This window comes from Macrotis lagotis, chromosome X (assembly GCF_037893015.1).
Source record: "Macrotis lagotis isolate mMagLag1 chromosome X, bilby.v1.9.chrom.fasta, whole genome shotgun sequence".
Lineage (NCBI taxonomy): Eukaryota > Metazoa > Chordata > Mammalia > Peramelemorphia > Peramelidae > Macrotis > Macrotis lagotis.
The window spans coordinates 621,196,488-621,212,890 of record NC_133666.1 but is presented as its reverse complement, the minus strand read 5'-3'; the positions used below and the strand labels follow the sequence as shown (position 1 = coordinate 621,212,890).

General features: G+C 40.7%; 1 protein-coding gene across 1 annotated transcript in view; it reads left to right on the top strand.

Annotated features, from left to right (window-relative positions):
• MROH1 (maestro heat like repeat family member 1) overlaps positions 1-16,403 on the top strand; it is a 176,801-nt gene that overhangs the window by 126,888 nt on the left and 33,510 nt on the right. Inside the window, exon 34 of the mRNA XM_074202153.1 lies at positions 16-212. Within this exon, the coding sequence (XP_074058254.1) occupies positions 16-212 (197 nt within the window). The remainder of the gene's footprint in view (positions 1-15; positions 213-16,403) is intronic.

Below are 16,403 nucleotides of genomic sequence, written 5' to 3'. Positions count from 1 at the left end.
CCCTTTCTCCTCCAGGCCACATGTGCTCTGTATGAGATCATGTCTGCTCCAGAGTCTGGGGCAGCAGTGTTGGGCCTTTACCCTGAGCTGTTTGTGACTCTCCTGTTGCGAGTCAGCTGCACCGTGGGTGTCCAGCTCCCCCGGAACCTGCAGGCCAAGGAGAGGAAGGGTGCCAACCCCCGCCTAGCACCCAGAAACCTCGAACCCTGCAGGTAACTCATCTTGAATGAGGTTTCAGCTCTCAAAGGGAGGGCCACCAGCCATGTGGATTTGATTATTTTTCATAAACATAATCATGACAGAGAGAGAGAGAGAGAGAGAGAGAGAGAGAGATTCTCTCTGAGAATATGTTCTAATGGTTGACAAAGTAATTCTAAGTTAAGGCAATGATAGTAAGAGGAGAGGCGCTCCCTTGTTTGTCTTGGGATGGGGGTTTGACCCAGTAAGTGATTCTACTTTGGAAAAAATTATCCTTTTTTTTTCCTGACTGGAAGATGTGTTTTAGGTTTATTGATTATATTTACAAAATGTTCTCATTGCTTATTTAGCTTTCAAATAAATTTATAAGGACCTCAAGAAAAAAAGACTGATGTAATGGTAAGAATCCTCATCTTGGAGTCAGGAGAGACCTGAGGTCAGATTATGACTCTTGATACTCAGTATGTTTTTTTAATCTTTAAAATGAGAATAAACATGCCTACAGTACTTGGCCTTAATATATGTAAATTGTATTGCAAATTATTGTGTAACTATCAGCCATATAATTTCTGTGACTTATACAAGATCTCCCTAAGTTCAGCTTTTCCTTTTTCTGTCATACTTATGAGCAAATCCCTTTGGGCTTGAAGCTTAATTGGGGAAAAACAAGGTCAGGAATAGTGAGCAATTCCTTGATTCTCCTTCTTGTCCCTAACCTAAATGGGAATAAAACAGGGAAAGGGGCATCCTGGAATAAATTTGGATAGTGATCAGGCCTTTCCTCCCCCCCTTGGGCTTTGCCTGAGGTGGGAATATGGTTTGGACTTCAGGCTGGTGGTGGATCATATATCTGTAATAGTGGAAGTTTTGTTAGCTTCAGGAGCCTAGAAGTGCCTAGCAACTTGGGAGCCAAGCCTACCCTCATCTTCCTTCTAGTAGATACTTAATAAATTATCAGTTGAATTGAACTCTAGAAATGTAAGGATGTTGTCTGAATCACAAGTACTTACTTCTGAAAGAACTTTCCTTCCTTGACAGAAGTTTTGGGGGTGGATGAGTTAAAGGTATATTGAGATCCTTCTCAGAAACAGTGATCTTTCAAGATCCTTCATTTTCTGAAATACTCTATTCCTAAAACCAACCAAGGAACTTTAAAGTTCCACTAGACACTTCAGAATGCAATTGATGGAATAATTTCCATAGCTTTGGGTGGGATAGTATAGGGACCCTGGGGAGCCAAGACTAGCATGGACTTCCTAAGAAAACTGCCTTTCAGCAGTCAATTAATATTCATGGGCATTGCCTTGTGGCCCAGGTCAGAAAGGAAAATGGTGTTGATCCTGTTAGGAGCTGACTCTTCCCAGACTTCCTTGAACAAGGTACTAGGTGTACCTTATTGGGATGGAATCACTTTCATATTTCAAGTGCTTTTAGGGGATTTAAGAAATTTCCACAGAAGTTAACTCACCAATAATGCCAAAGCGAGAAAACCTTTTAGTATAGCTACATTTTACCTTAGTCTTAGTCCAGTCACCAGTACTAGGTACTGGGGATACAAAGAAAGGCAAAAAATAGTCCTTGCTATCAAAGAACTCATCTTGTACTGCAAAAAAACACATGCAAAGCTATGACTCCATTGAAGGGAGTTTGGAGAAAAGGCACTGGGATTAATGGGAATTGGGAAAGGCCAGTAGAAGGTGAGGTTTTAGCTGAAAATTAATGAAAGTCAGAAAAGCCTGGAGTGGTGATGCAGAGGGAGAATACTCTAGGCATGGGAGGACAACTCAGGAAAAGACAAAACTGGAGATAGAACTTTATGTTCAAGGAACGATAAGGAGGTTAATATCTGAAAGCAAAATACAGGGTGGAGGAAAGTAAGAGGTTAAGGACACTGGAAAAGTAGGAAGAGACCAGGTTGTGAAGAGCTGTGAAAGCCAAAAAATGGAGTTTATAATTCTGGAGATTACTATTGAGAAAGGGAGTGACATGGTCAGACAAGAGAAAAATAGGGCGCCTAGGTGGTGCAGTGGATGGAGCACAGGCCCTGGAGTCAGGAGTCCCTGAGTTTAAATCTGGCCTCAGACACTTAATAATTACCTAGCTATGTGGCCTTGGGCAAGCCACTTAACCCCATTTGCCTTGCAAAAACCTTAAAAAAAAGTTCAGAAGAGAAAACTAGATTAGAATGAGAAGAAATTTGAGGAAAGATGACCAAACAGAAGGTTTTTGCAGTAATCCAGGAATAAGGTGGTAAGAGCTTACACCAAAGTGGTGGTCTGTGAAAAGTGGCAATGTCAGAGTAAAGAAGAGGTTGTATACAAGAGATGTTACTAAGGTAGAATTGACAGCACATGGCAGTTACTTGATTGCCAAATTGCGGGGGGGGGGGGGGGGGGGGGTGGAGATGGGGAGGTAGTGAGAGGGAACTGAATCAAAGGTGACTTGTCATCATTGCAAGCCTTCATGATTAGGACAATAGTGGTTCCCTTCACAATAATAGCAAAGGTAGGAAGAGGGGGAAAGTGTGAAGAAAAAGATTAGTTCCATATTGGACTTGTTGATTTTGGGTAGAGATTATCTACACAAGACATTCAGGTCAAAATGTTCAGTATGTAGTTGGAGAGCCAAGTCTAGAGGGCAGCAGAGAGTTTAGAGCTGGATGAATATCTATGAGAGTCATCGCCACAGAGGTGATCATTGAATCCATGGGAGCTGAGATCACCAAGTGAAGTAATCTAGAGGGAGAATCAAAAAAGGTCCAGGAATCCAAGATCCCCCTGGATCGCCAAAAGGGCAAGGTTAAAATAAGGGGGTTATGCATGAGCCTGGAGTGAGATGATTTTACAGAATTTATTCTTTTGACAGTGTAGGTTAGAATATCCATAGTTTGAGCTCCCTTTTAGTCTTCGAATTTGCTTGCATTCCCTCCTCCATGAACTCTGCTCTTGGAAGTTCTTTCATAATTTTCATGCGAACCCCCAAGGAGGCAGCCTTGGCTATCTTGTCATCAAATGCTCATCCTCATGAGCCATGACAATCCACCTCCAAAATTCAGTTGTGGCCTGCTTTGATGCCTGTAGAGACCCAAGGCATTGTCCCATGATCCGGTCAGATCTAAAGTCAGTTTGGCATGGCTTGGGTTGGTATTAGAGAGAGGCCTAGGGATTAATTGTGTATTCTGTGTAATCAGACCAGACTTCCTGCAGAGACCCTCATTTCTCAGCCAGAGAAATAATATCTGTCACAATCTGCCACTTCCAGAAGTGGTCCCATGCACTTGTCTATATGGTGCTGCTGCCTCCTTCTCAGCAGCATCTTCTGTGCAGGAAGAACTTTAACACTAGAAGAATGTCAGTTTACCACTCCTAGGTCTATGCTACTCTCCTCTATTAGTACCCAGAGTTTGAGCTCACTGGATGCTGCTGAAACCACAACACTTTCCAAGGCAAAAGCTCCTCTCTTAGTGTGAACTCATTCCAGGATGGCCCTGCCCTTCACAGAGAAAGGAGAGCTCTCCCTGGGGCTCCCACTGGCTTCTCCAGGATCAGACATGTTGCCACACTGGACATTTCTCGGCCTGTATCTCCACCACTTTGGATTTGGAAGTCTTAGCCTGACTGACCCATGTTCTAGCCCACACTGACATGCTGGTACTTGCCCAGTATTGATGAATTGCCTTGGTGCCTTGCTAATGAGAGCAAGAGAAACCAGTTCAAGGCCAAGAGACTCTAGCAGCAGCTAGACCTTCACCAATAGTTTTGTATCCTATCAATCACATGCCATAGGGTGGAATAGTTCTGGTAAAGGTGAGTGAAAAGGATGCCTTGCACAGCAAACCCCTCACTATAATAAATATAATTGTGCAAGTCATGCCACTGATCACTCAATTAGTTGATGTGGTCTTCTTCCATACTAAAGGACAACTAGTCTGAGCAGGAAGAGGAAGTGGCCAGAGATAGGATTAAGATCTTTGGCTAAAAATAAAAACTGAGTTGAGGAGACAAATAGGAAGCCTCCTCCCCTCCCACCCCTCCCTCCAATTTTGTTAATGCTCTCCTTTTTCTGCAATCTTTTCAGAGGCTTGTCTAGTATGACCAGGACCAACTTGTGACTGATAAAATGTCAGGAAGACTTTTCCAATTATAGCTGTTCTGCTTTCTGTATAGCCTGAAAGAGATTTAAACAAAGCAGCATTTGTGGCAAGTAATTTGGCACATTCCACATAGATGGTACTGGAGGAGGGTATCCAGGACCTCTGCTTCTTTGTCTGTCTTTCTCCCACTTAAAAGAATTTTAATCACCTCCAGCCTGCTGGCCTACTAGTTACCCTGGTCCAGAAGTGGCCTCCAGCCTACTGGGGCTGGTACAACCTGTCTGATTAGCCATTGGGTGGTGCATTAAGTCTGGGCAGCTGCCACCGCAGCCTTAGCTCACCCAGTCCTCAGGATCATCTCATAAACTTTATTTATAGGAGGCCCATCTGCCAGAACCTTCTAGGCACCTCACAAAACAAATGGAAAATATGAAAGGGGACAGAGACAGTACTGAGGCTTGAGCAGAAGGATTCAGTCCTGGAGCTCAGGGTAGTAATCCTATTACTACCTGTCTCTATGTTAGTCTAAGGATCCTCTGAATTCTTAAGATTCAATCCTAAAGAAAAGAGGTAGCTACACATCATTGTGGGAGAAGTATTTTCAAGGATGGATGGATAAAGTGATTCTTAGTCTGTCCACTTCACTGTTGTTGTATTTTATACATGAAGCAAAATCCTAGCTGTGTTAAAAATAAATGATATGAAATCATAAACTTAGAAATAAGTATCTTTTAAGGGGGGGAGGGGAAGAGGAGAAAACAACCCTAGGAGCTAAGCAATAGGTAGAAACAACATCTAAATTCCTAATAGATTCCTAAGCCAAAAAATAAGTTTTATCACTTTAAATTTGGTATAACTGACCAAAATTTAAAGTGATAGGCTCTGTTTTCATCTTGGAAAGCTGCCACTAATTCAAATGGTGGCTTTTCCAGCCAAAAAACTGTAATGGATGGAAGCAAGTTATTATTCTGGATAGGAAAGCTGCTATCTGATTAGGATTTTATTCAGGCCACATGTTTAATAAAATTGAGAAGCCATCACTACCCACCTCCTCAAAGAAAGGACTTTAGTTAACCAGGTGTCCTCTTTCTCTCTAAATGGAAATAAATCAGCATCAGACAGAATTCTTTGTCATTATCATAACATTAGTAACACATTTACTTTTCTTGGTCTAGTTCTGTGGATGCCCTCAGCATTGGCTGTCACAGCTATGCTGTTGCACCCAGGCAGGTGGCTTGGCTGCTCTTAGAATGGTGCTAACTTTGCTATTGATGCCATCTTCCTGGCTGCCCTCCCTGTCATGCTCTATGTGAAGAATCCAGACCCACCAAGCCTGAGGAACCTTAAAGGCACTTGGAACAATTATTTGTCATCTAGGGAAAGCAAATCTGGAACCAGCAAATTGGCATCTTGACCACAGAAATAGTGACTACTGTTTAGAACCAGAAACCCTCTCCAATGAAATGTGGTTGACATTTCTATATGAGGTTCTAGACATATGTACTCTAGGGCCAAATTCTTTCTCGACACTTCTCCCTACTCCTGATCAGATTTCCAGTTTGTCCCAGGTGAAAAAGGGCTTGTGATGGATCCAATCTTGAGTGCTAGACTCAGCACATTTTTTTCCTTTGGCCCTTCCTAAATTGCATTGTTTGTTCCTTTGACCCATTAACCCTTTCTTCTCCACAGAGGGTCAGTGATCTGAAAGAACAGAGAACCAAGAGTCTTTCTCAGATCTTGGCTTAAATTGCTCCAATTAATTTGTCCTATTTTCAGAGACTTCTAATTAATTTTACCTTCACATCTCTTGCATTTACCCAGTTCATAAAGAAGCTCAAAGTGAAAACTTTCTGATAACTTTCTGGATTCTGGCTACCTTTTATGTTATTGAGGAATGAAGATATAATCCTGGATGGACTATATGCCCCATCTGACTTTAGGGAGGGGGAGGAGTGGAAGTGACCAGAAGGATCAGAAAGACTTTGACCCTTCTTTTTTTTCAGTTCAGGAACCTGCAGTGTGGTGAGAGAGCTAAAAGAGGTCTTGGACCTGCCTCTCCAGGGCTCCTTTTGTGCTCCAACATCATCTGGAGATCCTCAGAATTGGCTTTAAATGGAAAGAAATGTGATATAGGCTTCAACAGACTTTTTTTTCCCACTCATCTTTGCTTCAAACTGCAGGTGTGATTTCAGAGTCATGGTGTTTGTAAAGAAAGGGTAGTGAAGAGAGTGAGATTTGAGTGAGAAGCACCAGCTTAGGAGTTGAGGCAGGGCTAAAACCCAGTGCCCAGCTATGCAGGCATTGGCCCAGGCGGCCTCATCTGCTTCTTGCCCTCCATGCAAACAGGCAGTGTGAGCTGCCTGGCCTCGACGTCATTGCTGATTAATAGGGGAAAATAGTTTATCCGAAGTAGAGAAAAATGCACAGCCTCTAACTTCCAGACTTGCCCCAGGAGGTGGTTATAATATCAAAGTAATTTCCTGTAGGACTTTTGAATTTGAAGACTTCATGGTTACTAATGCCAGAGAGAGACCATGAAGGTAAATAGGATAGCTTGGCTAGGAGCAATTCTGGAAGCCCCTGGCTTTTGTTGGAAAGGGAGGAAGCTCCTGTGGGATGCTGTGGAGAAAGGAAACTTAGAGAAGGAATACTGTTCATGGTCTACAAGCAAGTATCCTCTCAACAGGCCAACATCTCCCCCAGCCTGAAGAGGAGGGGGGTGGGCATGTAGCTATGGGGGCAGCAGAGTGAACTCAGAGGCCCTCCCCAACATCCTGAGTCCAGTGGGCAGCTGAACAGAAAATAGAAGTACTGATAGTCAAATTTCCCCAAAAAAACAGACAGGAAAGAGCTATGAGTTCCCAACCATCCATATTACATTGTTAGTCAAGTTCTTTCTTTCCTTTCTCCTTATATTCATTGTGGTCTGCCATATCCTAGTGGCAGGTGTGATTTCCTCAGACTTACCCCACCCACTCCTTACCTTTTCCAGCCTCCCCCAGTGTCCTTACTTTTGATCCTTTCCCAGCCTCTTCCACTAACTCTTAACTTTTTGTCTTTTCTCAGCCTTTTCCTCCTTGTATTGCTGAATTTTCCTATCTCTTTTTCCTCCATCTTAGAACATCTTTTCCCATGCCACTGCCCCAAGGCATTCCTTTTCCCTCTTACTCTCTCACAGCATTGCCTTTCTTCTCTCTCTTACTGACCTAATTCACTATGTTTTCTCTTTCTTCCCTCTCTATTACTCTTCTGACTTATTGTCTCCTTCACACACTCCATCCTGTACTCCCGGCCCCTTCTCTCAGCCCAGATGTGGAGACTTCTTCCTTTTAGAAGAATTCCTCACCTCATTTCCCCTCTCTAATCCTGCTTTCACTTTCCTTCCTCCCCATTTCTAGACTTTTCTTCATCTCTAGTCTTGGGAATTTCCAGATCACTATAAATTGAATATAGATTTTAAAACCTAATGTAAGAAATAGTCCTTACCCATTAACAGGCTACTCTACCCTAGCTGTGGATACTCCTCTCCCTTTACCCCAGCTCCTCCACCTCAGTCTTATCTTGGTTATGAGAACACTGAAATGAATGGGGCTTGCTGCTGGAGGGTTAAGTTTGGGAAGAAGATGGGGTTACTGGGGGGCAGGAAACCCAGTTTGGCCTCCAAAAATCTTTGGCATCTTGGAATTCAACAGAGTAGGAAGAAATATTCAGAGGAATGCAAACTCCTTAAGGGCAAGGACTATTTCAGGTTTGTAGTTGTAATATCAGGTCTTAGTACAGTGTCTGACACATGGCAGGAAAGAAATTTGTAAAAGCTTATTGATGAATTGAAGAATGGGGACTCCTTTGGGCTCCAGTGACTGAAGCATTAAACTTATGTAGTTGTCAATTCCTGGAGGAGACAAGAAAGGAGAGGAGATGGAATAGGAAGAGAAGTAACTTTTGTTTGAGAGCTCCTCAGTGAGTAAGCCAGTCTAGGGGTGGTAGAACTTTGATTCTCTGGACAGTAGTGATCTCAGTCTGATTTTTCTGAAAACTGTTTCACAGAGCTTAATGCTATTGAACCCTTACTGAAAGTCATCTGGGGCAAATTGGGCAAGTTATGATGAGAACTTTAACTATAGGACTCTGAAACCTGGCCAACCCAGGAGTGTCCAGATCTCATCCGAGGATTAAGAGTTTTTGCTCTGAATAGTGAAACAGTCACATCTCATCTTTGCAGCATAGGTACCTAGGTGTCTATGAAATATATCTGGAAGGCCAACTAGGAATTGCTCCTTTTGTGTTTAAGGAAAGAGAGAAAGGGTGACCTGAGGAGGGGAGGTAGACATTTATCTGAGATGCATTGGACAGGGGCACAGAGAGAAGGGGGTGGGGAAGTACCCAGGTGTGCCATCTATCCCTCAGCAGTAAAAACTGAAGGCAGCTGGAAGGGATGTAAGAGGAGGAGGGGAAGGTACTTTGGACTGGCAGGGGGCCATAGCAGCTTGGTTGGGCTAAACAAAGTTAGCTCAGAAGTGTTCCCCACACATGGCACAGAAGGTGCTAAAGGAGCAGAGCTGGGCGGCCCAGTGTGCTTTATGGAACAATTAAAATTAACAGTCCAGATGTTGGGCTCTGCCAAGTGGAATGAGATGGGAGCTTGGATTAGAACACTGAAAGGGCCAGGAAGTTTCCTCAAGGCAGCTGGAGACCCATGCAGCCAGAAGGTTCGACCTTGGCACCACACACTAAGCAGTGCCCCTACCCTCATCTGATTTTTTCCTTTATGATCATTATCACTTTCCTGCCCTATGGAAAGCCCTAAGATCTCAGAATCAGATGAGCAACTTGGGACTTAAATTGGCTCATCAGAAGGAGTTGCAGGCTACACACACACACACATATATATAGTCTGAAAGCTACTAGGAGATAAGTCATGGATAGAATTTGCTTTATTTTTAAAATAAACTGTGATGAGGGATGTGAGAGGGCTACCCCAAAAATTATTGTAATAATTTAGAGGAGGGAAGGGAGTAAAAGGCATTTGAGCAGAACTTTGAAAAGGGGGTGGGATTCTACCAAGTCTGATGTTGGGGAAGGACACTGCAGAGGAAATAGCATTAGGTAAAGAGGGTGGGGAAATGCCAGGCATGTTTAAAAAATGCAGTGGAAAAAGCCCTGGACTTGGGTTGGTTGAATCTGGGTTCTGCTACTAACTAGCTGTGTGACTGTAGGTAAGTCTTTTTGAGATAAACCGGGGGTGATAATATTAACATTAATGGGGATAATAATAATGTTCTTTCACGGAGTTCTTGTCAGAAAAGTGCTTTATAAATTTTGAAATGTATTGAATGTTATTTGTTATAGAATCATAGACTCTTAGACTTGGGGGTCATGTAATTCACCTTTTATGTGAAGCTTGCTTAGATAAAAATGTGTTTATAATTGTTCTTGAGGAGATATTACTGTGGCTCTTAACTCAAGAATAGGGTAGGGGAGCCCTTAGAGTTCCCTGTTCATCTTACCTCACTTAAATCCTATTTTTGAAAATATATGTCTCTTTGATTACCACTGCTATCACTGTGTCACAGACTGCTCTCTCATCATTTCTTCCCTGATCATTGTAATAGCCTCCTTTCTGGGCTACTAGTTTTTCTTTTTTTGAAATTGTTTTTCCTCCCATTACTCAAAACCTTGCCTTCCCCCCCCCCTCTTGTATCTGAAGGTGGGTAGTATGTTTTAGCTCTGGTCATTATGCTGATCAGAGTCTTTCAAATTTGACTTTACAATATTGTTTTTCTCCCACTCACTTCACTCCATAACAGTTCATTCAATTCTTTCCAGTTTCTCTAAAATCATCTTCTTCAAAATTTTTTACAGAAAGATAATATTCTATCATCTTTATAACCCATAATTTGTTCAGACATTGCCCAATTGATAAGTGGCCCCTCAGATTCCACTTCTTTGCCTCCTCAGAAAGAGCATTCACTGATTTTTATATATTCCTAGTGAGAATTTGTATTATATGTTCCTTAATCTTCTTTCCTTCCCCCTTCTTCCCTTCCCCTCCTATTTCTGTGGTGTGTGTATGTGTGTGTGTGTGTGTGTGTGTGTGTGTGTTTGTGTATGTTTTGCCTTTATGGGGTAACTAGGTGATATGGATAGAATACTAGATCTAGAGTTAGGAAGAACTAACTCAAAATTCTAATATGGAGGCTGAGTGATCTTGGACTAGCCACTTCACCTCTCTGCCTCAGTTTCCTCCATTATAAAATGAGTATGATCACAGCACCTATGTCCTGGGGTTGTTGAGAGAATAAAGCTATTAGCACAGTATGTGGCATGTAATAAGTGCTATGTTAATGCTTATTCCCTTCCCTTATCTTTTTCACTTACTTGACCAGTTAAGATGAGAGTGAGTTCAAGTGTCATCTGCTTTCCTACCCCTTCTCCTTGTTTGTAAGGCCTTCTATTTGTATACTTGCTTATGTGTGATAATTTTCCCCAACCCTTTCCTCCTTTTCCTCTCCAGTGAACTTCTCCATAACAGAACCATTACTACACCTTTTAATTAGACTCCCTCTATGACCTCTGATGATAATATGGTTCAAAGGGAGCATATTTCTGTCCTCTTCCTATATTAAAATGTAAGAAGTTTGCCCTTATTTAGTTCCATATGATTATTGATTCATGTTTACTTTTTTATTTTTCTGTTGACTCCTGTGTTGGCATATCAAAATTTCTATGTAGCTCTGAACTTTTTATCAGTAATGCTTGGAAAATTCTATTTTTTCTCTTGTAGCATTATACTCAGTTTTACTGGTTAGATTATTCTTGACTGTAAACTCATAACCTTTGCCTTCTGGAGTATCATATTCCAAGCTTTCCATCCACTTCTTTATTGTGGTTACTGCTAAATCGTGTGTAATACTGACTGTGGCTCTTTGGTCCTTAAATTCTTTCTTTCTGGCTGTTTATAGTGGGGGTTTTTTAGATCTGGAAGTTCTAGATTTTAGCTAATGTTCCTACAAATTTTCATTTTGGAATTTCTTCCAAAAGGTGAGCAATAGATGATATGTATTTCCACTTTGCCCTCAAGTTTTAAAAGGTCTGGGCAGTTTTCTTTTATGATTTCTTAAAATAAGATGTCTAGACTCTTTTTTGGTCATGGCTTTCATCACCATTTTTTTCTGTATCATCTGTTCATCACATACTGCCTTCTTTGTCTATGACCCTATTCATGTTTGTTCATTCCCAGAAATGTCTAATGGATAAAATCCAAACTCCTTCATCTAGAACTCAGCTGTCCATGATCTAGACAATCTTTCTTTCTAACCTACTTTTCCAGTCTTACCTCGCACTACTTCCCTTCACATAGGTTATAAACCTGGACTACTGGATCATATTTTTCTGCTTCCTTGTTGTCTTTCATGGCAACTGTTTCTTTTGGTTGGAATCTCCTTCACTTCCTCATTCTCCCCCCCCCCCAACCCCCCAATATTTGTTCATCTTTCATGATTCTGTTCACAGTGCAGACTCCCTTGTGTTGACTTTTATAGTTTTCATTGCCCTTCCCCAACCTTAAGCTAATCTGAATTATCATGAAATTGTATTTCTTCATAGTTTATTGTAATTTCTGTTCATTTGTATCTTATTATCCACTACTCAACTAGAAACTCCTTTGAGAAAAGACTCCACATTTTATTTCTTTGTATTTCATCAAATACTCACTAATGATAATTAACATTTATATGTTTCTTTAAGGTTTACAAAGCACTTTACATACATTATTCAATTGTCATTATTCAGTAAATGTTGAATAAATCAATATTTAAATGAGTGTGAAGGAGTATCCAGAGAGGTAGAAGAGATCCCAGAGAGTTCAGGGTCGTGAAATATAAAAAAAAGCATGAGTAGAATTTGGAACTGCAGAGAAAGAAAGACATTTGAGATATAGTGGACAAAGTCCTGGGTTTGGAGTCAAGAGGTAGGAATTCAGATTTAACTTTGCCTCTTAGTAGCTCTGTGACCTTAGGCAATTTATTTTACCAGTCTGCAGTGCAGTTTTGGAGGATCATCCTTTCATTGCTTTACATATCATGCTGGTTTACAGAAAAAGCATTTTCTAAATTTTAAAGTCTGTTATAATGTCAGAGGAAGTGTGGAATAGTAAAAAGGGAATTTAACTTGTGGAGAACAGAACCAATTTAAATTCAGACCCTAGCTCTCAAACTTCACAGATCAGCCCTGAAACTATAATGGGATGAAAGAGACCTTACAGATGATCTAATTCAATCCCTTCATTCTAGAGGTGAGGACACTGAGTCCCATCAGGATATAATGATTTACCCAAAAAAGATTGATACTAAGTGGCAAAGATTGAACCCAAATCTTCCCATCCAAGTCTAGTGTTCTTTCCTCTATGGTACACTTCCAAGTTAATTATTCTTTCTAAGATTCAATTTCCTCATCTGTTAAATGGTGATAATACTCCAACTTCATGTAATGGTTTGACAGCTTTGTAGCTTTGTTTACCTTAAAAATTCAATAGAAATTTGAGTGTTGAATTTTTCAGGAAGGTCTTTATCCTATTTTCATCACTCAGTGAATCCTGGTGCTTTGAGCCTTCACTAGTCTCTTGTGTTTTCAGGGTATCCTCCTGTTCATCATTCATAGTTCCCATGAAAATGTGCTATTTCACCCCTTGAAGATATTACATCATCATTAATTTCAAGATAATAAACACCCACCAGATTGTACCATAGAGATTTTACTTGGACTTCACATCTGATGTGTTGTGGTGTCTGCTGTCTGTTGTTTACTGAACAGACTTTGAACTCTAGGACTGACTCCTCTTATTTCTACCCTGCCTCCCCCAGGAATGGGGAGCCCTGTACTTCCTCGTTAGGGCATCCAGCTCAGGCCTTAGGTCCTTTGTGTTTTCAAGTAAGAGTTAGTCAAGTAGAAATAGTTTCAAGCTCTTGGATTTTTTCTATCTGTATCATGTCCACCTCCTTTCTTTCCTAGGACCTCTGCCAGGTTTTCTTCATGGACTAGATCATGTTTTTTAGGTTCCTTTGGGGAAGATTAGATCACTGGAAAAGCCTTTTACAAGAAGAGACATAGAGTGGGAGGCAGGGATGCTAGGGCCTAGGGGATTCTGGGTCACCTAAGTCTAAATTTCTAGCATTCTGTAAACTCTCATAAGAAATATGTTCATTGGAGAATACTGCTTTAAAGGTTTGACTTTGAAAGACTTTTTTTTTTTTTTACAGACTTTTTATTTCCTCTTGGAAACTGTGACTTTTGTGTGGGAGGGTGAACTGGTGCCCAGGTATGGCTAGGAACCAACTGACTAGGGGCTTTTCTGTTGCATAGACAGTAGAGATGGGTTTTACATTCTTAAGGAATTGAACAGATCTGTATTCCCATAGACTGTAGCAAAGTAATGAGCATCTATGAAGCTCTTATGTGCCAGGTACGGGGAAATGATAGAACAAAAGATCAATGAAAAATTATCACGGGTAAAGAGGAGGCTTTAGATTCTATAATCTAAGTTCTTGTTGCACCTTGGACAAGACATTGTTCATAGCTGGGCACTTCCCTGTGGCAAACATCCTGATCCTCATTTTATGCTTTTGTCTAATGATCATAAACACTTCTTAATGGAAGAGACCCTTTAAGAGGTCAGGCAGGCAGGCAGTCAGCAACCATTTATTAATATATGTTCAGCATCATATTAAGCACAAGAAAAGTAAAAGCAATTCGTGCTCTCCGGGAGAGACAGCATGTAAATTAAGTTACACAAGGAAGGTATCAACAGAGACCTCCTGCCCCAGATGGAATTTGAACAGAATCTTGAAGCAATCCAGGGAAGTGAACAAGCAGAAGAGAAGAGTCAGAGCATCCCAGGCATGTGGAACAGCTGATTCAAAGGCACACAAACAGTGGGATTGATTTTTAATGTATGAGCAACAGCAAATAAGCCAGTGTCACTTATTTTTTAAATTTATTTATTTAAGGCAATTGAGTTAAGTGACTTGCCCAAGGTCTCACAACTAGGCAATTATTAAGTGTCTGAGGCCAGATTTGAACTCAGGGACTCCTGACTCCAGGACCCATGCTCTATCCTCTGTACCACCTAACTGCCCCATAATGTCATTTATTTTTCAATTCTGAGCTTAACATCTACCAAAATGAGTATTTCCACATGTATGATAGAAGAGAAAGAGTTAAACATGAAACTGATGTACTCTTCTAGTATATAATTTAGCACTTTACTTTCAAAGCTTTACAGCTTTTCTCTTATTCCTTCTGACCTATAGTAGCCTTTCAAGGGCCCTGAGCCACTCTCTAGGTAATTATGCTTTTAAAAATAAAAATGTAGTTTTTATTAACAAGCATAATTAACTTCACATTGATATTTAGAACAAAATTTAATATAATTCTAAAATGCCAGATGGTACCTTTTTCAACTATCAATCATTGCTTGATTGAATTCTGGTTCTAAGAGACTGAGTAAACAACTTTACATTTAAGTTTTCATAAGAGTTCAAGGAGGGAAAAGGGGAAGGAAGTGGGATTTTTTTTTAAGTTTTTGCAAGGCAATGGGGTTAAGTGGCTTGCCCAAGGCCATACAGCTAGGTAATTATTAAGTGTCTGAAGTTGGATTTGAACTCAGGTACTCCTGACTCCAGGGCTAGTTCTCTATCCACTGCACCACCTAGCTGCCCCAGAAATGTTTTTTTTTTTTAAATAGTGCAGCTAACTAATTCTAGCAACTTCCCCTCCAAACCACCTTAACTAAGTTTCCCCCCCCTTTAATAGTGCAAAGTATTAATGTTCCATCCTGGAAAACTGAAGCCCAAGTCATAGGATCATAAATCTCAGTGATGGCCACTTTTCTATCACATCAGTTCTTCTGTATAGAACATCATAATTGAGGTTGTCAAGAAAAATTGATGATCTTCGATTGCTGTGCTATTGACAAAGGTCACTGATGCATAGAGAGTTGGAAAGTTGAAAGCAGTGAGCCTCTATTGACAGAGCAACTGTTTTTGAGACTTACTTAACATAGGCCAGAATCTAACCTTTATTAACTCTTCCTAGGTCATCATTCCTTACTCATTTTAGATTCTCTCTCCTTTTGTCACTTGGCATCCTGGTCTGCCACTTTCTCATTGATTCCCTGGAACCATTTCCTTTCTTGTTCACAGGCCTTGATGAACTTAACCTTCAGCTGTTTTGGGTTTCAGTAGTATCTTCAGAAGACTGGGTCCCCATAATTAGATCTTGTTTTCCAAGATTTTGCACTCATGCTCATTCTCATGTTCTCTTTCTCCTTTCCCTTCCTCCTTTTCCATATCCCTCTTTCTTTCTTTCTTTCTCTCTCCTTAACATTTGTGTGATTATGCTCTGTGGGCTTCAGTTTTCCTAGTTGGAACAAAAGTACTTTGCACTAGACTACACTCCTTTTTATGATTGAGATTTATTCTTGCCCATTCAGGGCTTTCTATTATCACCTGTACCTTCCTACTTGTCTCCAGGAAACATTTCTTGCCCTGTATTCACTGTCCTTCTTATAAGAGTGGAGAATCACTTACCCGGTAGGTAGTGGAGAATTGACCCTAATAGCTCATATCTCCTCTTGCCATAAACTCATGTAATAGGGCTCTGTATATCCATAATTTCCTGGGCTAGGATGTCAATTGATTGTAAATATCTCCTCTCCATACATGCTAGGTTTCTTTATTTTTATAAAACCTGAGTGTGGCTTTAGTTGGTGCTAACATTGATCCCTTTTCTTCCTAAAAATCTCTCTATTCTTTAAGAAATTTCAGAGAGGCAAATAATTTCGGCTTGACAAAAGGAAAATTTTCCCAACAATTTTAGTTGAAATGAACTGTTTAATGGTTAGAGAATTGCCTGTCAATTGAAGTAGATTTGTTGGGGGTGGGGATTTCTGTAATACAATTTGGACTAGGTGACTTCTGTAGTGGAATGGGGACTGTGTTAGGTTTAGAGTTTGAAGATATCTGAATTCAGTCCCTCCTCTGACACTTCCTTGCTGCATGACAATGGGTAGATCATCACATCACCCCTGAGTTCTGTGATCTGTAAAGTGAGGATA